The sequence below is a fragment of the Malassezia globosa genome (genome assembly GCF_000181695.2).
Source record: "Malassezia globosa CBS 7966 chromosome Unknown mgl_sf_1.1, whole genome shotgun sequence".
Lineage (NCBI taxonomy): Eukaryota > Fungi > Basidiomycota > Malasseziomycetes > Malasseziales > Malasseziaceae > Malassezia > Malassezia globosa.
In genome coordinates this window covers 79,071-99,199 of record NW_001849874.1, presented here as the reverse complement: position 1 = coordinate 99,199, position 20,129 = coordinate 79,071, and the positions used below count along the sequence as shown (strand labels likewise).

General features: G+C 49.7%; 13 protein-coding genes across 13 annotated transcripts; 6 read left to right on the top strand and 7 right to left on the bottom strand.

Annotated features, from left to right (window-relative positions):
- Positions 1 to 309: 309 nt before the first annotated feature.
- On the top strand, positions 310 to 1,500 carry MGL_0048 (uncharacterized protein; the record flags this gene model as incomplete). The annotated part of the gene is made up of 3 exons (XM_001732221.1): positions 310 to 1,015; positions 1,069 to 1,157; positions 1,207 to 1,500. 3 exons carry the CDS (start codon positions 310 to 312, stop codon positions 1,498 to 1,500), a joined length of 1,089 nt encoding a protein of 362 aa, XP_001732273.1.
- Positions 1,501 to 1,727: 227 nt separating this feature from the next.
- MGL_0047 (uncharacterized protein) lies at positions 1,728 to 2,171 on the bottom strand (the record flags this gene model as incomplete). The annotated part of the gene is made up of 1 exon (XM_001732220.1): positions 1,728 to 2,171. The coding sequence occupies one exon, from the start codon at positions 2,169 to 2,171 to the stop codon at positions 1,728 to 1,730; it is 444 nt and encodes a 147-aa protein (XP_001732272.1).
- A 471-nt stretch (positions 2,172 to 2,642) lies between these two features.
- MGL_0046 (uncharacterized protein) lies at positions 2,643 to 3,287 on the bottom strand (the record flags this gene model as incomplete). Its single annotated transcript, XM_001732219.1, has 2 exons — positions 2,643 to 2,867; positions 2,907 to 3,287. 2 exons carry the CDS (start codon positions 3,285 to 3,287, stop codon positions 2,643 to 2,645), a joined length of 606 nt encoding a protein of 201 aa, XP_001732271.1.
- A 537-nt stretch (positions 3,288 to 3,824) lies between these two features.
- On the top strand, positions 3,825 to 5,864 carry MGL_0045 (uncharacterized protein; the record flags this gene model as incomplete). Its single annotated transcript, XM_001732218.1, has 1 exon — positions 3,825 to 5,864. One exon carries the CDS (start codon positions 3,825 to 3,827, stop codon positions 5,862 to 5,864), a length of 2,040 nt encoding a protein of 679 aa, XP_001732270.1.
- A 200-nt stretch (positions 5,865 to 6,064) lies between these two features.
- MGL_0044 (uncharacterized protein) lies at positions 6,065 to 7,225 on the bottom strand (the record flags this gene model as incomplete). Its single annotated transcript, XM_001732217.1, has 1 exon — positions 6,065 to 7,225. One exon carries the CDS (start codon positions 7,223 to 7,225, stop codon positions 6,065 to 6,067), a length of 1,161 nt encoding a protein of 386 aa, XP_001732269.1.
- Positions 7,226 to 8,044: 819 nt separating this feature from the next.
- On the top strand, positions 8,045 to 9,592 carry MGL_0043 (uncharacterized protein; the record flags this gene model as incomplete). Its single annotated transcript, XM_001732216.1, has 1 exon — positions 8,045 to 9,592. The coding sequence occupies one exon, from the start codon at positions 8,045 to 8,047 to the stop codon at positions 9,590 to 9,592; it is 1,548 nt and encodes a 515-aa protein (XP_001732268.1).
- Positions 9,593 to 9,812: 220 nt separating this feature from the next.
- Positions 9,813 to 11,096, bottom strand: MGL_0042 (uncharacterized protein; the record flags this gene model as incomplete). Its single annotated transcript, XM_001732215.1, has 1 exon — positions 9,813 to 11,096. The coding sequence occupies one exon, from the start codon at positions 11,094 to 11,096 to the stop codon at positions 9,813 to 9,815; it is 1,284 nt and encodes a 427-aa protein (XP_001732267.1).
- A 404-nt stretch (positions 11,097 to 11,500) lies between these two features.
- MGL_0041 (uncharacterized protein) lies at positions 11,501 to 12,285 on the top strand (the record flags this gene model as incomplete). The annotated part of the gene is made up of 7 exons (XM_001732214.1): positions 11,501 to 11,523; positions 11,558 to 11,600; positions 11,641 to 11,724; positions 11,753 to 11,825; positions 11,873 to 12,095; positions 12,139 to 12,159; positions 12,231 to 12,285. The coding sequence occupies 7 exons, from the start codon at positions 11,501 to 11,503 to the stop codon at positions 12,283 to 12,285; spliced, it is 522 nt and encodes a 173-aa protein (XP_001732266.1).
- A 173-nt stretch (positions 12,286 to 12,458) lies between these two features.
- Positions 12,459 to 13,026, bottom strand: MGL_0040 (uncharacterized protein; the record flags this gene model as incomplete). Its single annotated transcript, XM_001732213.1, has 3 exons — positions 12,459 to 12,621; positions 12,658 to 12,977; positions 13,024 to 13,026. 3 exons carry the CDS (start codon positions 13,024 to 13,026, stop codon positions 12,459 to 12,461), a joined length of 486 nt encoding a protein of 161 aa, XP_001732265.1.
- Positions 13,027 to 14,305: 1,279 nt separating this feature from the next.
- MGL_0039 (uncharacterized protein) lies at positions 14,306 to 16,114 on the top strand (the record flags this gene model as incomplete). Its single annotated transcript, XM_001732212.1, has 1 exon — positions 14,306 to 16,114. One exon carries the CDS (start codon positions 14,306 to 14,308, stop codon positions 16,112 to 16,114), a length of 1,809 nt encoding a protein of 602 aa, XP_001732264.1.
- Positions 16,115 to 16,247: 133 nt separating this feature from the next.
- MGL_0038 (uncharacterized protein) lies at positions 16,248 to 16,563 on the bottom strand (the record flags this gene model as incomplete). The annotated part of the gene is made up of 2 exons (XM_001732211.1): positions 16,248 to 16,382; positions 16,561 to 16,563. 2 exons carry the CDS (start codon positions 16,561 to 16,563, stop codon positions 16,248 to 16,250), a joined length of 138 nt encoding a protein of 45 aa, XP_001732263.1.
- An 859-nt stretch (positions 16,564 to 17,422) lies between these two features.
- On the top strand, positions 17,423 to 19,531 carry MGL_0037 (uncharacterized protein; the record flags this gene model as incomplete). Its single annotated transcript, XM_001732210.1, has 1 exon — positions 17,423 to 19,531. The coding sequence occupies one exon, from the start codon at positions 17,423 to 17,425 to the stop codon at positions 19,529 to 19,531; it is 2,109 nt and encodes a 702-aa protein (XP_001732262.1).
- A 45-nt stretch (positions 19,532 to 19,576) lies between these two features.
- Positions 19,577 to 20,056, bottom strand: MGL_0036 (uncharacterized protein; the record flags this gene model as incomplete). Its single annotated transcript, XM_001732209.1, has 1 exon — positions 19,577 to 20,056. One exon carries the CDS (start codon positions 20,054 to 20,056, stop codon positions 19,577 to 19,579), a length of 480 nt encoding a protein of 159 aa, XP_001732261.1.
- Positions 20,057 to 20,129: the final 73 nt, after the last annotated feature.

Here is a 20,129-nt window from a genome sequence, read left to right as displayed (position 1 = left end):
ACGAAGGACATGTCTTCTTTCCTCACATTTCTGGGGGGCTGTGCCTCAGCTGCACCATAGTTCGGTACATTATGCGCATTAGAACGAGGCAACAGTCGCGAGGTCGACGCAGAAGACGCCCTTTCTTCGGATGTCATTCTTTGCTGGTCAAGTTTGCACAACAACAAATAGATGGCTGATGAAAAACGTCAATAAAAACGAGTTCTTTACTCAAGTGTGATGAGAGATTATTTTGGAAAGAATTAAAGCAATGAGTCCATTGCCAAGACCTGTCTATAGGAGATCAAGATGGTGATGCGCTGAGCCAGAATGCATCGCACACTGACATTCGTCTCTGACGCTCGCGAAAATGGCGGCGCAGCTAAGCACGCGTGCGCTTTCGCGCTTAGTGGAAAGCCCCGGAGTCACGTGCGTCTCAAAAAATCTGGCAAACTGCAGCACGATGAAACATTGACAGGCATTATCGTTCATTGTTGCTCAGATACTACGATGGCTTTAAGGAACTATGTACAGCGACGTAATCACAAAGAACGGAGTCAGCCACAGCACAGGAAGCATTTGGGCCTTTTAGAGAAACACAAAGACTATGTTGAGCGAGCGCGTGCGCATCACATCAAGCGAGACAAGCTCCAGCGGCTGAGACAGAAAGCCGCAGATCGAAACCAGGATGAATTCTACACGGGCATGATCGGGAAGAAGACGGAGCGTGGTGTGCATATTGATTCACGGGGGAACAGGCCACTTGAGAATGATGTAGTGTCGCTCTTGAAAACGCAAGACGCTGGATACCTGCGCAAGCAATTGGCGTCGGAGCGCAAGAAATACAAAGCACTCGTGGAAGAACTAGCGCCGCGTGTGCCAGGCATGCGACTTGCATTATTGCAAAAGAAACCAGACTTGGCCGATGCGTTGCAACGTGCGAAGTTGCTGGGTGAAAAACGTGCGTCGTCGAAAAAGCAAGGCCGCGTTCAAGGGGCAGGGAAAAAGACGAAATGGGTTGACAGTACTGAAGAGTGTATGTAATAAATCATTCTCCGGTGTGGATAAATATCTTGACTAACATGCCAGTACGTCAAGCTGAACAGACGGCGAAGGAAACGAGCGCCGCCGCTGCAACCGGTACGACGAAGCTTACAAGAGCTGATAAGGTTGGTGAGGTAGGTACATTTCTATGTCTGTTTCATTCGTGACACTAACGCAATGTAGCGGCAACTGAGAATCAAAATTCGGGAACTAGATGCGCGGCAGCGACGACTGGACGCCCTCTCTGAGGCAGCCCAAAAGCTTGATGTTGTACGCACACTCATGCGCACGCGAGGGGCGCATGCTGTGCCCAGGAAGCAGCAAATGCAAGACATAAAAGACGCCATCGGTAAACGGGGAGCTCAGCTCACGGCGAAAGGCTTGGTTGTCGAAGATGATGATGACGATGAGGATACGGACATGCATGCAAGATCTAAAACCAAGTACTACAAGTGGTCGAATGAGCGGAAGAAGTAAAGGTATCTTACTTCAACTCACAATCGGTGTATTTTCCTCATCAGTCCCAGTCAAGTTGGCATTCTGTCGCTCCTGAATCACCGACAGTATCGCACGAGCTGTGCCAACGATGGAAAAGACAAAAAAGACACTGTAATATAGTTAGTATGGAAATAAACAAGGAAGAGCCAAGACGGAAATAAGAGCAGGACTAGGAGTGGGGGTAGGGTCTGGGCAGTGGTTGATACTTACAAGGCAGTCCAGTGGATGAAGCGCAAGTTGGATTGCTGCTGAGCAATGGCTAGCAGGCCCAGAGAAACCACAAGCGCACCGGCAATATCACGGTTTCCATAGAAGACGTAGCCAGCCGAAGAGCTCTGGAGGAAAAAAAGTACAATGAGCAGAATAGCATCCACCAAATAACTAGGCTTGTGTGAATACGCATCGCGAGGTACAAGAGCAAAGGCACCCACGAAAAACATCACAACAACAAAGCCATGCATCAACGACACCGGCAGATATACAAAGAGTGTATCAGCCAGGTTCAAAGCCTCCGATTCCATGCGTACACTTCCGTACAGCTGACTTATGCTAGCAGCAACGAGGCAGAGAACGAGAAAAGCCGTAACATAAATGAGCAAAGAATCAGAGTCGACCGTGTACAAAAGGCTGCACACAGTGTAGAGGCACATAACAAGCGGAAGATTCCACCTCAATGACTCTTTGACAATTCTTTCTCCAGAGGGATAGAATTGATATACCCATAGGCCAACAAATAAGATGGCAATGATTAGTGGTGTAGTGTAAAACCATGGTGCAGGTTGGATATACGACTCGAGGTTGCGACTCACTGCATCGTGCTTTGATGTCACATACAAAGTAGATGATAGGAACAAAATATATGACACGATGTTAGCGAATTGCAACAGCAGTACGTTGGAGGCGATAGAAGTTTGCGGCATGGCAACGAATTGAGGGGATAGGGATGGAAGCCAGGACCCATGATTGGTTGATGGCGGTGTCGTGGAAAAAAATGGGGCTGACATCTCCACACTCTCACAATAGTACCGAACAGGTTTTGAATGCGCACGAATCGATGAACGAGTTGTCATGGACTAAATGGGGCTATCAACTGAAGATTGCAAATATCATACTGCATCAGTCTATACAGGCACAATGTGACAACCAAGAAGACCATTGCCATCCCAGCGAGAAGAGGGAACAAGGGTAAGCTGTATCTGTACGTGCCGACCGTCCGGTTGTAGACGCCTGACATCGAGCGAGATTGGTACACCTTCATGAAGACGAGACGGTAGCTGTGACATATGCTCAGACGTAATGGGTTTTAACTCGTCCCAAGTTAGGAGGATATCACCAGCTTGAAGACCCTGCATAGTTAGTGTGGCCTGTCAGCCGAAGATACGCACAGCTTTCGATGCAGGGCTCTGAGGTCGAACGCTTCGGACAGCGAGAAGGTGGGATTGATCTCTTAGACGGGATGAAGCTTGTTGCACACTCTGCTCTGACGGCGACGGAGAGGACGCATGTGCATCATTGCACTTGAGAGCTAAGGGAAGAAGTTGCTCGATGCGCTCGTTCACAAGCTCGCGGTCATGGAGCAGCATGCGGATTTGTTGGCGTGATGTACGAATCGTGGGGATATCTAGATCTGAACGTGGAAATCCCTCTGAATCCAAGAGTTCAGTCGACATCGTGACATGGTGCGACTTAAGACTGTCTTGGTGCTTAGCTAGCTGAGATTCAATTTGCTTTCGCTGGTCCAGTAACTTGAGCACCTCGTCACGCATTTTTGCGTTCGGATGCATCAGAGTTACGCTCTCACCCACCCACACACACACAATCACACACAAACGAAAGCGCGCAGTCAATAAAAATGGAAGGCGGCGTATGTATAAGTGACTTGACCTATCAAGACCGCCACCGCAAACAAGTCTTAAGCAACGCGGCGTTGCGGAGGCGCAGTGCCAAAATCTAGCGTCGCCAAAATTTCGTCCAGTGTGTGGACTTGTGAAAAATGACTGAAACACGCGTGTTCGTACTTAGCTGCTGTCCTTTTACGCGTGGAGACAAGAAAAATCTTGAGCCAATAGGACACAAAGAGATCCAGAAGAGTCTGTGAGCCTAGCCTATAGCGGCCTTTCGTTGTTTTCGAGGGATTCATGTCATGCCCCGGGCCCAGCGGGTTAGATAGGAGTGTAGCTCGGTCTCTCTCCACGTTCGGTGAATACCCAACAAAGTCAACGACGAAGGGGTTGTTAGAGCAGGGTGTGAGAACGAGCTGGCTGTGAAGAGACGCCTGCGTGAACGCACGTAGACTGCTCATCATGCATGATATGCTATCGACAATCTTTCAACCATGCGAGATCCAGGTGAACTTGATCCAAAATGTTGTGTTTCTGCGGCCACCTCTCCGGGCGACGCTCGATCACGAGCACCGCACGCACGAGCTTCCTCCTCTTTCAAACGACGAGCTTGTACGAGGCATAATTCATCTGCATGCACCATCTCCACGTCATATAGATGGCATTCGCGTGCATTTACGAGCGACGATGTCGCTCGCGCACCTTGACACAGCCTATAACCAAAGCCCGTCTTCATGGGAAAACTCAACGTTTATGGAGCGAATCCTGGAAATCGGTGTACCTGCGCGGCTGTCCAAACTAAATACCCGCCGTTCTAACTCGGCTAGCGTGTCGCGTCCACGCAGTCCGTCGATCATTCCTGGCGGTGGTGGTCGTCACAGCGAAAGTCACGATATTTTTCGTCATATGGTACGCGGTGTTTCGCGAGGAAGAGCGCCAAAATCTGGCTCACAAACACCTGCACGCTTTCTGGGACACAGTCTGTCGTCAGCCTCAGCAGGCCTCGATGCCTGTCGCTCCTCTTCGCATTCGCGCACACGCACTCCTCAGAACTATTCTGGCGCATCAACACCGCAGCAGGGAACTAGTCACAGTGTCATGACTGATGAGGATTTACAACAAATTACAGAACGCCTAGAAGCACAGGAAATCCTGGAAGACGAGCTAGAAAGACCTCGTGGACGTGCGCCGTCGCGTAAAGATTCGTATACGTATGGCGACGAGCCACGTGGTCGATCCGCGACAAAGCATGTGGACGTCATTTCTAACAATAACCACGAGGAAGGGATGGAGCTAAGCAAAGGCGTACACATGTTCGAGTTTGCGTTTATAATCCCGGCTGATGCGCCCCCCTATGACCGCAGCCCATTCGGCAAGGTGCGCTACTCGGTCAAAGTCACCGCTCTTGGCGCTGGACGTGCGCGCTCCAACGTCGAAGAGTGGCGAGATTTTTTTCCTATGGTAAATCCCGCACCTGACGGCGGCGTGACGCCGCTTACGGTGCTTTTCAACGATGTCCACCCGACTGTGGGCTTGCTTTCTGTCGCATGCACGTCAAACAACATTTCTGTCGGCGGGCTTTTCAACATCGACATCCACAGCCCGTCACCACCAAGGGACCTGATTGTATATATGGTGCGAGTACTGCTACATACGACGATTGAAGTGACGACGCGGCGCAAAGGTCGGCAAGTTACACCTGTGCAGAAGCGGCGATTGTTTGAAAAGGGCATTGTCGCGTCGCAGGAGAAGGCGACTCTTGATGAAGTCGATACATTGCCGGGCTACATTCGGTACGCGGGGCAGGATTCTGCTTGGACAGTGCAGGGCGTTGCTCGCATCCCTGATGACAATGCCATCCGGCCCAGTACCATGTCTGGTACTCGCTCGCCACTACGTTTCCATCACACGCTTGTGGTGGAGGTCGTGCATAGTCGGAACCATCCATCAGTACCAGACGCTCTGACGAGCGAGGGGCGCCGAAAAATCAAGGTCTTTACCTTGCGACAAGGTGTCATCATCCCATCTTGCTGCTGTGCATTGGATGCTGTGACACTTCCCGCGTACAGTGAGAAGAATGAACCTACTTCCACTGTGCCGCAGCTCAAGCATCTGACCGGCACAACTTGGGAACAGATTGTGATGGCGAATCAAGACCGTGGCGAGTCGCACAATATGTGTGTGTGTGGCATGAGTCTGGCCGACTTATCGGCCGCTGAGCAGGCCATGCTGCCACCTCCAAACCCCAGTGATCTCATGATCGGCGAAGCAACACATGGTCGGAAACCTGGAGAATTAGATGGGTCTGATCCTGATGTTGTAAATGAGCCGCATTCGTACTATGAGCGTACGCTGCTACCGTCGTCCTCGTCCACACTATTACCGGGACCATCCTCTACCGCATCTTCGTCGTCTTCTCTAGTATCAACACGAGGCCGGCGCTCTATCGGCGGTCCTACACCGACATATGGGCAGGAATTTCCTCCCGCTTATTGTCAGTAGCATGAATTTCATGAATTCATGAGCTGGAGCAATTGTTGTCGTGCATGCGTGGCTGCTTGCTCGTTCACAAGCTTTCGGCTCTTGTCCTTACCCAACGTGCCTCATCATCGTTTCCTCGAACCTCACCCGCCTTTGAGGGCCCTCGCTAGATATTGGCCATCGCTGCGGTCTCAATACCATACATACGCCTATGACATCATCTATGCAAGATCCACGACACAACGAATGCAGCCACCTTCGTGCATGTGGTGCAAGCCTTCATTGATGTTGCTCAAAGTCTCGCGGTGCGTGACGTACTCATCGACCATGAAATCGCCATGCATGTATCGGTCAACAAGGCCAGGCAGCTGTGTGCGGCCTTTCACACCACCGAAAGCTGAACCTTGCCACTTGCGACCTGTGACGAGCTGGAATGGGCGAGTAGAGATTTCCTCGCCTGCCTTTGCAACGCCGATGACCGTCGAGATACCCCAACCTTTGTGACAAGCCTCCAGAGCCGTACGCATAACATGTACGTTTCCTGTACAGTCAAACGTGTAGTCCAAGCCGCCATCCGTGATGTTCACGAGATGCTGAACCAAAGCGTCGCCACCACCTTCGACCGGTGGCACATCCTTCGGGTTGACGAATTCGGTAGCGCCAAACTTTTTCGCCCATGAAGCTTTGCCTGGATTTGTGTCGATCGCAATGATCCGCTTCGCACCACGCTCTTTGGCACCATAAATCACTGCAAGGCCCACACAACCGACACCCCACACGGCGACCGAGGACTGCGGCTCGACCTTCGCTGTGTACACAGCTGCGCCATAGCCGGTTGTAATGCCACAGCCCAGCAAGCACGTACGGTCCATGGGTGCCTTGGGATCCACGGCCACAAGCGAGTACTGTGACACCACTGTGTACTGACTAAAGGTTGACGTGCCCATAAAATGGAAGAGCTCCTCGCCGGTGCGTGCAGACGTGAAGCGCTTTGTACCATCAGGCATCACGCCACGGCCTTGCGTCGCACGTACAGCTTGACACAAGTTGGTCTTGCCCGACGTGCAGAACTTGCACTTACGGCACTCGGCCGTGTATAGAAGAATGACGTTGTCGCCTGCCTTCACATCTGTGACACCAGCTCCTGTCGACTCAACAATACCGGCACCCTCGTGTCCGAGGATCGCAGGAAATGCTCCCTCTGGATCACCTCCGGACAACGTGTATACATCCGTGTGGCAAAGGCCAGTGAATGTCACACGCACACGCACTTCACCTTCTCGCGGTGGTGCTACGTGTACATCCTCTACACTAAGTGGCTTGTTAGCTTCCCATGCAATAGCTGCTTTGCATGTAATAGTTTGGCCTTCAGTACTCGACATTGTGGTACTGGGGATAAAAAGATAGTTATCTAGCGTTCAACATTGAGGTAGGGACGGGCTGTCGTGTGAACGCTTGCGTGACCCATGCTCCGATTGGGAAATAGGGCTCGACAGTGTCGTCAGCGATTCGGTCCGGGAAAATCAGCCACGTGTTCACAGGTGTCAGCACGGCGCCCCCGCTCGATACTGTGCTATTTTTGCATTCAATCGAACATAATGTAATGTCCAACAATTCTCGCTGGACGGAAAGGAGTGGAGAAACGCCCACTTTTTTCCCATAGACCCGCCAAAAGCCGCTGGCGCCTCATGTTGAGCCCGGGTCTTGAAACCCGTGGCCGCCCATCACGTGTGTGGTCGGTTGGCGCAACATATGCTCAAGTGGACAGGGTCCCCCTCTTAGGTAAGGCTGGGAGCCCAACATAATGTCCGTGCCCAGAACTCATTGGCATTCGTATTATAGTTGGCCACTGTTTGCATAGGCTTGGGTGATTTATTGGCCACATCCCCTGTAAGATTGACACCAAACGTTCTTCACACATGTACTTTGTTGGCATAGACGTAGGAACAGGGGCTGTACGTGCGGGCCTCGTTTCAGAAGGGGGGGATATCGTCGCGCAAGAGACACAACCCATAAGAACATGGACTTATGAACGGGACAGTCGGCTTTTCGAGCAGTCTTCCGCGCAAATTTGGAACGCATTAGCTCAATGCGTTAGAAAAATTGTCCAAAATGCGGGCGTACATGCTGAAGAGGTCTATGGCCTTGGTTTTGATGCGACTTGTAGTCTTGTGGTGGTGGACAAGGCGAATGCAGCACCAATGAGTATCACGCCACCTAGCATTACGAAAATGATACCTGATGAAGCTGATCGGAATGTCATTCTGTGGGCAGATCACCGTGCAGAAGAAGAAGCGCGCTTAATCAATTCGCAGCACCACAAAGTCCTCGATTATGTCGGCGGAACTATGTCCCTCGAGATGGAGATGCCAAAGATCCTCTGGCTTCGTCGCCATTGGCCTGCAGCGAAATTTGATAGCGCTCAATTCTTTGACTTGCCCGACTATCTTACATTCCGTGCAACTGGGTCCCGTGCACGATCGAATTGCAGTCTCGTGTGTAAGTGTGGTTACATTCCTCCTGGTACTGCCGGCAGCAAAATCGGCTGGCAACCAGACTTTCTTGAGCGCATTGGACTCGGGTGTCTAGGCCCACACTATGATGCATTGGGTGGCATACCTGGAAAACAAGGGCTAGTTCTAACGGCTGGCATGCCTGTAGGAGCAGGACTGTCGGAGGAGGCAGCGTCAGAACTTGGTCTCTTGCCACATACACCTGTGTCCTCGGCACTGATCGATGCCTATGCAGGCTGGGTTGGCACAGCGGCTGCCAAGTCATTGGGTCGAGATGAAACCACGCATACGTCGCTACATGATGCGCAGTCGCGTCTCGTTGCTATTGCTGGTACCAGCACTTGCTACTGCATCCAGAGTGAGCAAGGTGTGCATGTGCCGGGCGTGTGGGGACCATACCATCATGCAGTTTTTCCACATCGCTGGATCAATGAAGGGGGTCAAAGCAGCACAGGTCAATTGATCGATGCGGTCTTACAGACACATCCCGCCTATGCCACAACCTTATCGGAAGCGCATGCGCGCCAGTGCTCTGTTTATTCATTATTGGAAGAATCACTTGAAGCCCAAATGCAAGCAAGTGAGCTACCTGTCACATCGCCATCGAGCTATGCTCTACTTGTGCGCTACATGCATATGTATCCCGACTTTTACGGCAATCGCTCCCCGCTCGCCGATACATCGCTCCGTGGCATGTTGAGTGGCCTTGATCTTGATCGTTCGCGTGCTGATCTTGCACGAAAATACCTTCTGACACTTGAGGCGATTGCACTACAGACGCGGCATATTGTAGATGAAATGAATCGCTCTGGTCACAAGGTCGAGACAATATACTTTTCGGGCGGAGGTCAGGCACGCAATCAAATCTATGCACATCTTGTTGCAGACATTTGTGGACTTCGTGTCCAAATGCCGACGGAGGCCTCTGCGAGTGTGACGGTCGGTTCTGCGATCCTTGGTCAGATGGCTGCTCTTGTCACATTGGAGCGCTCTAAGCTCGTGCGATCTGAGACGCCCATATTGTCTTCGCAAACTGACGCTGAGGCAACAGCCCAACAATATGCTGGAACACTGTGGAATTTGATGGAGGCTTCAACCAAGCCTGGTCAGTTGATTGAACCCACGAACAACCTGTCGCTTCACAAGTTGTTTGACACAAAATACCGAATTTTCCTCGAATGCATAGATCTTCAGAGGAGATGGCGTACGGAAATCGATTCTGTGCTTGAGGGCTAATCTGACAACCAGTCCCGTCGATAGTGCCTCCGTGCTTCCCGTGGACTCGGTCGACGCAGGGGCAGCGCGTGAATCGCGGAGAATCCTGTAGCGCTGCCCTCGCCATGTTACTGTATGGCCCAGCATGGCCCACAACCAGATGGGAAATGCCAGGCACTCTCGCACACACCAAGCCATGAACAAGTAGCGCTGCTCAGCATCAGGCAAGGGTTCACCGTGCCTAAGTGCCACGAGCACACTCATATCGACCCAATACCACGCCGTTAGATGTAGGAGGAAAAAAAAGGGAAAAAGCAATCCATGTCTGGATGCTTGAGCCAAGAATCCACCCACGCAATACATACATGCGCAAACCGTACCAAGCCAGGCCGCCCGCGACTAGGCTTTCTGTAAATGGCTCCAAATATGTGGCGAGTGGCACCATATGTCGGCGCACTCGAATCCACCGCATGCGCCGTTTCGCATACTCACCTAATGTTTGGATATCGCCGACAGCCACCTGTGCGACGTCGCCGGGCGATATCCGGTGCGCTAGCTTTAGGGGTGGTCGCCATAAGCTCATTGCAAGCATATTATCTTCTGCAAGATAAATGCCATAACGAGCCAAAGCCCGGGCATTTCCATGAACAACGTCTAGTGACTGCGCAATAGGGGCATTATCTGTAACGCCGCCTGTACGAGTACTCTCGTCATCAAAAGCACGACTCCCTATACCGGGAATATCATGTTTGTACTGGAAGAACGAATCAGGGACACACTCCAGATCACTTTTTCGGTACATGTTACTTTTTCCCATAACGCAGCTGTCAATTGCAACGGCATTGATAGCCAGGTACATCTTTGCGTGTGTCGTGCTCAAGAACACTCGCTCAACATGCGAAGCGAGAGTGTCTGCTGGCAGCACACCCAAAGGCACATGGTGCACCAGACCCACACGGTCTCCATTAGGCTTGCGATGCATCCATTGTGGCACAGGCGACACAGGCCGCAAGGTCAGAGCATCGACTGCGCGGCTGAGCGCCTGAGGACTGAGCCAGACTTGACTGTCCACGACCCAGATGATATCAAACACCGCTGCTGCATATGAACGCACAAGGTTGTTGATTTTTGGATTCACACTAGCTTCAACATCGCCGACAATGATCGTACTGGATATATGCGGATACCGTTCTTTTACTTGTCGTGCAATGTTCAGTGCCTGGTCATATTCACTTCTGACACTCAAGATAATTTCAAAACGATCTGTTGGATACTGCTGTTCAAACGTGGAGCATAAGTTTGTGAATAAATTGCAGTCGAGACCCGCAAGTGGTCGTAGAATCGACACGCCAGGGACATCCGTTGTCGTTGGATTCGCAGACGAGAGCGGGGAACGCGGCCATGAACATTCGAAGAGTTCCTTTGCCACAGAATATCCAATGAGGCACACTGTCCATAGGACCACGTACCAAACTAATGCTGTGGCTCCTAGAATGGCTTGAAGTGCATCGAGCCAACTCGACATACGAGTCAAACTACAGAATCACACTTCGGCACACCACACAATAGCCTCAAGGCAAGGGATAAGTTATGGCGCCTTCTCCACATGTTTCCGCTCTGTAGCTAGGCACCGACCAACACCTTCAATTATTCAGCTTGTTTCGACACAAGCAGCGACTGAGGTCTTGTTCAACACAACTTCTACAGCATCACCTACACATTTTATCAATACTAAAGCATTTTCATGAACGAACTGAGAGAATCTCTTATCATTACGCGCGTTCATTTCCGTGGCTGTCGCGCCTATTTGGCGGGGTTGGCTGAAGGTGTGCATAGTGTATAATCGCACGTGACAAAGTGGAGATCATGTTGGCGCTCAAACAACCCTCGCCAAAAGGGCTTAGTGCCTAGGGGGATCACATCGCGACCATGTCAGGCATTTGCCGTACAAGGTACGTGTCAAGTAGCGTACTTACTTACCCTCAGGCTACAGGAAGAACGGAAGCAATGGAGAAGAGATCATCCATTTGTACGTGCAATCAGAAAAAGAGCATTCCATCTTATTGCAGGGGTTCTACGCACGTCCTGAGAAAGAGGCGGACGGCTCGCTCAATCTCCTAGTATGGGAAGTTGGTATTCCCGGTAAATCCAACGTACGTTTTCTTGATGTCTAATGCAAAGACTCCATGGGAAGGTGGTGTGTACAAACTAAAAATGTACTTTCCGGAGGAATACCCATCAAAGCCGCCTAAATGTACGCACACACATACTTGATCCAAGCGGTGCTCTAACTAGTGACAGGTAAATTTACACCACCCTTGTTCCATCCAAATGTTTTTCCTTCAGGGACTGTATGCTTATCGATTCTAGGTGCGTACGCTGATTTCCTTATGCGTTGCTCAGATGAGGAGAAGAGCTGGAAACCAGCAATTACCATCAAGCAGATTCTTTTAGGCATTCAGGATCTGCTTAATGATCCAAATCCTGGTGATCCTGCACAGGCAGATGCTTTCCACTTGTTCAAGTATGTTCATTCCGCGATACCGATGTACTTACTATATTCTCAGACAGGACCGTGCCGCTTACGAGTACGTAACTAGCATCGTTCTCCCTATGGCTGTGTACATGGATTTGGTCATTACTAACACACACATTCTAGGCGCAAAGTTCGACAGATTGCGCGAGAACTTCAAGCGCAAGGTCAAGTTGCGTAGAATGTGAGAGAAGAAAAATGACCACTTGCATGATGGATTCATGCTCAGTTACGAACAATTCCACCGAGGCGCGTGCTACACGGGATAAAAACAACGTAGAGACAAATAATTTAACCAACGAACCAAATGAAAACACTGTCCTGGGATCCTCTCCAACATGCCATTCAGCATACTTAAAGACTTTCCATTTGTTGGACAACCTCGTCCAGCTCGCGCTTCGAGGCCTGGTACCTCTCCTGGGCCTCTTCGTACTTGTGCTCCCACTGATCACGCTCCTGCTCGGCACCCTGGATCTGGCGCTCCAGTTGCTCAGCGCGCACATCTGTATGTCGAAGCCTGCCATATAAGTTTGCGCTCCATAATTATACATACTGCTCGGTCGTTTCTTTTAGGCTCCGTTCAGACTGGTCAAGCTGCTCCTCCAGCATGTCTATACGGCGCTGTAAAATGTCCACATTAGACTTGTGGCTTTCTCCTTCTTCTTTTCCGACTTTGGCCTCGCTTAACTTTGCTTCAGCATTCTCCAGATCGCTCTCGAGGACTGAAAGCTTGTGCTGCAAGCTAGAAATCTCCTGCTCTTTCGACAAGTTGTCCTGTTCCAATTCCTTGTTTCGTGCTTCCGCTACCTCAGCACGCTCAAGTGCAGCATCCGCCTCGGCGCGAAGTGAGTTCAGTTTCTCTTTAATGCGGTCCTTCGTTAATTAGCATTGTCCGTCTTGTTCATGCCTATGCACTTACCATTGGTATGATTGTAGCACGCACGTCCAAGCCAAGCGACACTTCCTACGCGATTCCGTCCAACGTGTCACTCACGTGACATTCGTCAAGGCAGTGCATATGTTCAATATAGGAATTATACATACAGCCCTTATCACCTAGAAACTCGGTGATGGCGCTTCGGTTCTAGTGCAAGCATGTTGGTAGATGTGTGGAAAACATTGCGGGCATCGAGCTGTGGAACATATGTGCAAAGACTGTGATACTTGACCATTTGGACGACAAGGCCTGGATCCGTTGCTTCTTCGGTAAAGCACAGGAAATAAGATGTGTGTATAGATGTAGCATTGTAACACAACCAAATCAAGAATCTGTCAGTCTAGGATATATGTTTCTCTCTTCAAGCATGGTGGTGCATCGGGTTATTCTAATCCAACTATTGATGCGTATACGCGTTAGGCGCATATAATTCATTTTAAGTCGATTATTTACACACCCATCATCAGACCCAGTACGAAGTTTTACTCCCTTGCATCATTATATCTCGCAAGGACGATTGTATTCAAGATTGCACAGGTCCTCTTCAAGAATGCTTGAGCTCGATCCCATGGGCGTTTCGCGGCCGTCTCATTCGTCGGTCTGCATGTGTACCAATGTCAGTTTGCACTTCACGTAACAAGATTGGTAAGCGATTCGTAGAAAGACTCTAGTGAGCTTTGTTTGATTCAATACGCAAATTGCGGCTTTGCTCTGCGAACATATTATATTTAGGGTACTTTGTCCGGCCCATCTCGGTATCCTTTGCCATGTATTCACTGGTTCTTAGCGAATCAGGATACGCCATAGTGTGTTCTGTACCCTACACTCAATTTCCAGATTAATAATCCGAACCTTGTAGCGACAGTGCAAGGGCACACTCATTTTCTCCGGAGGGAATTAATGGGGCACCAGAAGTAAGGTATTCATGTGTTCGGTCGAGATTTTCGGTCGCATGAATTTTCAAGTCGAGCCTATGAAAGCGTATACTATCTCGCCACAAATTTAGACTCAATAAGCATCCAGAAATTATTTATCGCGCCAAGTCACTTTCAGTCTATTCACGCCTGTACGGATTCGCCGTTTCAGTCCATGGAGTATGATGCTGCTTGGCACCTCGAGCCTGTCCAATTTCTTTGGATCAAGTGCGAGAACGACGGACTCCTCAAAAGGTACACAGGCTGTTAAGCATGAAGACGCACGGTTTTCGACTCGTCGTCAACCCATTCGCACGAGAACCCGGACGCGGAGCCGTAATCCCTCCAGAATGAGTGAGCAGCCAGGGCCACATGTTGAAACACTTAGCTGGAGTAGATATTCGCAGAAGGATCATCCTTTGCATTTTCATAACCTGGCAAAGCGAGGCTATCATTCATTCCAGTGTTATCAGGTTCCATTCCACGTCAAAAAGCGCTACTCATTAGTGCGAGAGTTGGGTATAGGCTCATATGGATGTGTTGCTCTGGCGTACGATAGTGAGACGAGCCGCCATGTCGCCATCAAAAAGATGAGCCGTTTCTTTGGACGTGAAGTCTTGACGCGACGTGTACTTCGAGAAGTTGCCTCCTTGCGTCACTTGATGAATTGCCCCTATGTTGTGGATGTTATTGAGTTCGACGTCACATTTATTGAGTTTAATGAGGTGTATTTGATTCTCTCAGCGTGCGACGCCGATCTGTTTCAAATTATCCGTTCTGACCAGGACCTGACTGAAGCTCACATTAAGTACTTCCTTGTTCAACTTCTCCGTGCCGTTCATCACCTGCATTCTGCTCATATCGTTCACCGGGACCTGAAGCCAGGGAATCTTCTCGTTAATGCAGATTGTACTCTATGTCTCTGCGATTTTGGCATGTCGCGTGCCTTCGATTCAGACAACACTGAATTTCTTGAAAGTCTAGCTCGGCTTGGCGATCCAGCTAGCTGGGACCACTCATTTGCTCATCCAGAGGTTAATATTCGTGATGTATTCTCTGTGAATAATATTGAAATATCTTCACCGCGGGAGTCGACACCGGGCACGGATCTTTCAGACCATAAAGCTTTCATGCGCTTCTTTCATCCAGGAGGTAGTGATCGTTTGCCGACCAAGTTGGGATTGCCTTCAGTGGAAACTTCCCAACCCATTAAATTTCCCGGCGCTCCCCTCACTGATTATGTTGCGACTCGCTGGTATCGTGCTCCTGAGGTCATGCTCTGTTGTCGCGGCGGCTATGGTCCTTCCATGGATATGTGGAGTGTTGGTTGTATATTCGCAGAATTGTTGGGTAGAACACCCGTCTTTCCTGGAACTGATTATGTGGACCAGCTGAATCGGATTCATAAAGTCCTTGGTAATCCCCCAGAGGCTGTGCTGGACCGGATTGGCTCTGACCGAGCGAAGAAGCATATGGAATCCATGGGAGACCGCAACGGGGTCGCTTGGGCCGATATTTATCCGGACGTCCCAGAGCAAGCTCTAGATTTGCTGTCTCGAATGTTGCGTTGGGATCCACAGAAACGCATCACAGCGGGCGAGGCACTTTCGCATCCTTGGCTGAGGCGCTATCGTGAGGCGTCCTATTCCGCACAGAAGGCGCAAGCTTTCACACGATTCGACGAGGTAGAGCACATTCACACTCCTCTTGAGTTTAAGCTCGCGATGGAAGAAGAAAGTTTGGCCATTGCGAGATTGCAGTCTACTGGGCATTCTGAGGATTATTGTTCGGACTGTTATCGCTCATCTTGCTTTCCACCCTCTAGCGAAGATGACGCACACGCTGTGGAAAATGACCATCAAACAGATGTACCGACATCTGCTAGCCCAGAAACCCCCCAAAATACACATGTGGCCGAGCTATCAGATGTGTTTGTCCCTAGTGCATTATTTGCTCCAAATTCGGCGTACGATCTTCCCTCCGGCGTTTCTTCCGCGCCAGAATCACCACTACATCAGAACGCGCTCAGCAAGCAAGCTGAGAGCCGAGGAGCGCGACGGCTCTCAGACGTAGAATGCCGTGATCAAAAGATTCAGCGACGTGGCTATCATGAGAGCACACTGTTTGGCAGAGCATGTGCTTTCATTGGGTGGTCGTAATGACTGTATATAGATTGTGGTTGTGATAGGTACGGTTGTAACGGAACATGATCTGCACACAAAATCTACGAAATTGATTTTTTGACGAAACTCATGACGGGCCTCTATCTCTGCTTTATGGCGGCGATTGTTTCTAGCCCCGTTGGAATGTATTTTGCATTTTCTGGTTAAACATAGCGTCCATCCGTGTATGTCCTAAGTTGATCGCTTTAGGGCATCCATCACGGTCTTTTTCAAGACGTGTGCATTCCGCGCAGTAATATGCATCCTGCATTGTTAGAATATAAAATAGGAGGGAAGAAACCTACCGATACGCCTGGTGCACCACAGACTATGCAACGGCCTCCAAAAGACCCAAAGTTGCATTCGTCACAAATTCGCACAATTGCCGCTGGACGCACGTACGAGTCACAAATGGGACTTTTCTAAGTTATGCACAAACGTACCATCTTCCATCACAATGTTCGCAAAGCCTCCCAATAGCAATTCCAGGAAGCTTTCTGCATAAAATCACATCTGGGTGATGCCTGTTGAGGACTGGTCAGATTGCCATAATGGCAATGTCACAACGTACTTAGACATGGTGGGTATAAAGTGCGTGTGCAGTGTGCCTAATCAGCTCAGCAATGTTATTGGCCAAGGGGTCTGAAAACTAGGTTTAGTGCATTAATACCCAGAAAAGTCTTCATTATTCATAGAGCCAACCTGTGCGATAAGCTTGAAGCGCTGCGAGTTTGATCTACGATCTGCGAGGTGGCACAACTTGCACCAGTTTGGGGGTATGGCGGACGCGCCCGATCGCAGCGGCTCTATGAGCGGTAAGACGGGAAGTAGTGTGTCGTCGAGCTCGAAAGCCGAAACTGCACCTGATGCCCGTGCTCCCCCCCGAAGGACGAGAGTTCATTTTGCATGTAAGTCATGACCTGACGTATCCTAATATGATATCAGGTACGGAATGTTATCGTCGCAAACAACGTTGTAACAGGCAAATTCCATGCCAAAATGTAAGTGAAAGAGACGCCCAGCGTCACAAAATAGCCTTGCTTAGAAGCCAGTCGACTAACAATCATCAAGTGTATCGCAAGACGAATTCCAGAGCAGTGCAAAACCTTTCATCAGCAGGAAGGTTCAAATGATTTATCAGCTCAGTTTGCAAAACTGGAACGAACCATTGAGTATAAACTAAATTTTATGCAGAGGCGTTTGGATACTTTCCTAGATTCTGTCTTGCGGTCCAACACTCGTCCACGCTGTTCGGGTAAAACACAGGCAGAACTTTCTGGTGATGCTGAAACGCTTTCGGGCACCATGAGTGATGATGAATTAAGCGATCTCGAAGATCTTGAGTCTAATCTGAAAGATATAGACCCGACTATGAAGTCGGAGACGCTTGTTTCAGCAGTCCGATCTTTGCCCGGCACTCAGATTACACCACCTTCTCACCTCATTCTTCCATTAGAGGCGCGCGACATACTGAACATGGAGACATTTTCTCCGATCATGCAAGAAAGCTTTACCCGGTGCATGTATCAAAAAGAGGATGTATTCAAGTTGATGGACGTGTATTTTACCCACCTTAACCTTTTGCGACACCCGATTCCGAAAGATATCATTACACAGGCATTGTCGGGAATATACACAAGTAACGGCATCATCAATCAAGAAAATCTCACTCAGTTCAGCTTAATTTCGGCAATCCTTGCTGTAACCACTGTTTTTTTGTTGGTCTCGCATCCGGAGTATCTAAGAGATCTGAATCTAGACATTTCTAGATTCAACTTTGATGCCTCGCGGCGCTTGTCGAATGCATCCAAAATTGCATGTGGTACATCGCAGGGCTTGAACCGCGAAGATACAAATACCATATTCACCTATGTTGTTCTGTCCCGCTACTTTTTCGTCACTGGAAGCCTCACGCGATCTTGGGCTTGTGTTGTTGACATGGTCCGCCTCTCGTTTTCCCTGGGACTTCATCGAGATGGAGCAGAATATGGTCTCGATGAGATTACTTGTGAACATCGACGCGTGATTTGGTCTATCGTATATTCCTCATCGCACATTTACTGCCTCGGGTATGGCCGCCCCCCGCTTATCAATGACGACTTGGCAGATACACGCTCCCCGCAACCCAAGACGCCCATGCAAGACATCCCGACAGAGATTCGTCATTTGTTTGACGACGTGGACCCACCACATTTGCTTTCGATTAACAAAGTTAGGTTCCATTTGACCAAATTCATCAGTGTGCTTTCTTTCGAGCTTCACAGCGTTAACAAGTCATTCTCTTACGCGAAAGTACTCGAACTGCACAATAACTTTGGCAAGTTTGTCTCAGAGCTGCCATTCTACTTCCAAATGTCATTTCAGAATGGCTCTGCAGTCATGTCTTGTGAGTGTGATGCATACTTTCCATTCCTACGAGCACAGCGCAGTCATCTCTGGTTCGATCTGTCGTTCTTTACATTGTCGCTACATTGTCCCTACTTGCTGCGTATGCTGAAGAAGGGGCAGTCTCGACAGCGTTACATGACGTCTTACGATACTTGCATGGAGTCAGTTAAACGGAGTTTGTCTATGCGACGCGAACTACTCAAGTCAGAACAGCAAGAATCTGGACCACGGATGAATCGGACAACCGTGTTGGCTTTTCGATGGTTCAATACAACTGTTGTTGCCGGAATCCTTTTGCTTCTCACACCTATGGGCTCTGATGTTGATATTTTACGGAGCGGTATGCAAGAATTCATCGATTGGCGCTTGAGTAGCCAGCATACTGGCAATGAACCTGAAAACCTGACAGATGTGAATACTATTCGCGCATTTCTTGAACAAGACATGAAGCGTCGAGCACAGTCAGATGCATTGAATGAACTTGAGTCATCATCAACGAGCTCGCCCGAGCTGAAGCGCAAACGCCTTCGAGATGATGACGAAGTCTCTAAACCTACGAGTGCAAATGATGCAAAGGAGTCTACAGACACTGAATGTTCTCCATCTATAATTCCGCCGCCTGCCAACCACAACCTCCAGACTGACATTTGGCCTTCAAATGGTTTGCCGTTCAATATGCCATTTGAATCCGTCGAAACATCGAGCCTTTGGCCGGACTGGCAACCCAATATGGAAACAGACCAGAGCTCTCAGCATGAATCCTCGGGGCCTTTCCTTTACGACATGCCAGGGATGCCATTTGACTTGTCGAGCTCCTCTGCGAATACGTCTCTACCTTCGTTAAACCTTGGTGGCATGTTCCGTTTTCCGCAAGTTGCGCCGTACTCGGGGATGAGTCAGCGAGGGACGGTGCCATATTGGTCTATGGAGGGCGGCAATACTACGCCGAACGTATCGGCCCAGGCCCTGGATTTCGATTTTGCAAAAAATGACCAAGATGCACAGGATTTGCTAAACTTGTGGTAATGATTATTCCTAATTACTTTGCCTTTGTACGAAGCACGACATGGGCTAGATGCGAGACAGCTCTTGTTGAGCAACATTCGTGTTCACTTCTTCACTGTGCTTACGCCGTAAAGTGGCTAGTGTTTTTGAGCGTGCTACCACAAGGCGTCTCGCCCGATCCAACGTAAGATTTTCGTAAGGATCCGAGTGCTTCATGACATTTTTCATCGCACATATACTTTCGTCAAGTTTCTGCAGCCGAACACGATACTCATGGATCACCTCCAAGTCCAGGTGTTTTTGAAGGGCGGCGCGTGCCACATGTGTGATATGTTCAAATCGCACGGGTCCCAAGAGCTGCCCACCGTACCAGCGGCTGACAATGACCAGGACATCGCTTGCCCCCATCGCACGTATGACGCGCATGATCTTTTCCGAACCCCAAGTCTCGCCGTCGTCATCTTGACCTTCGTCTGTACCGAAGTCATTCGGACCGCCTAGTCCACTTCTTCCCGGCTTGAGTTGCATCACTCGATACGCGTACATATCGTGTGTGCTTCCTCGCCTCGTAGGCGCAACATGCTGAAACTGTGGAGGGAGTTGCGACGCAGGGATGGAT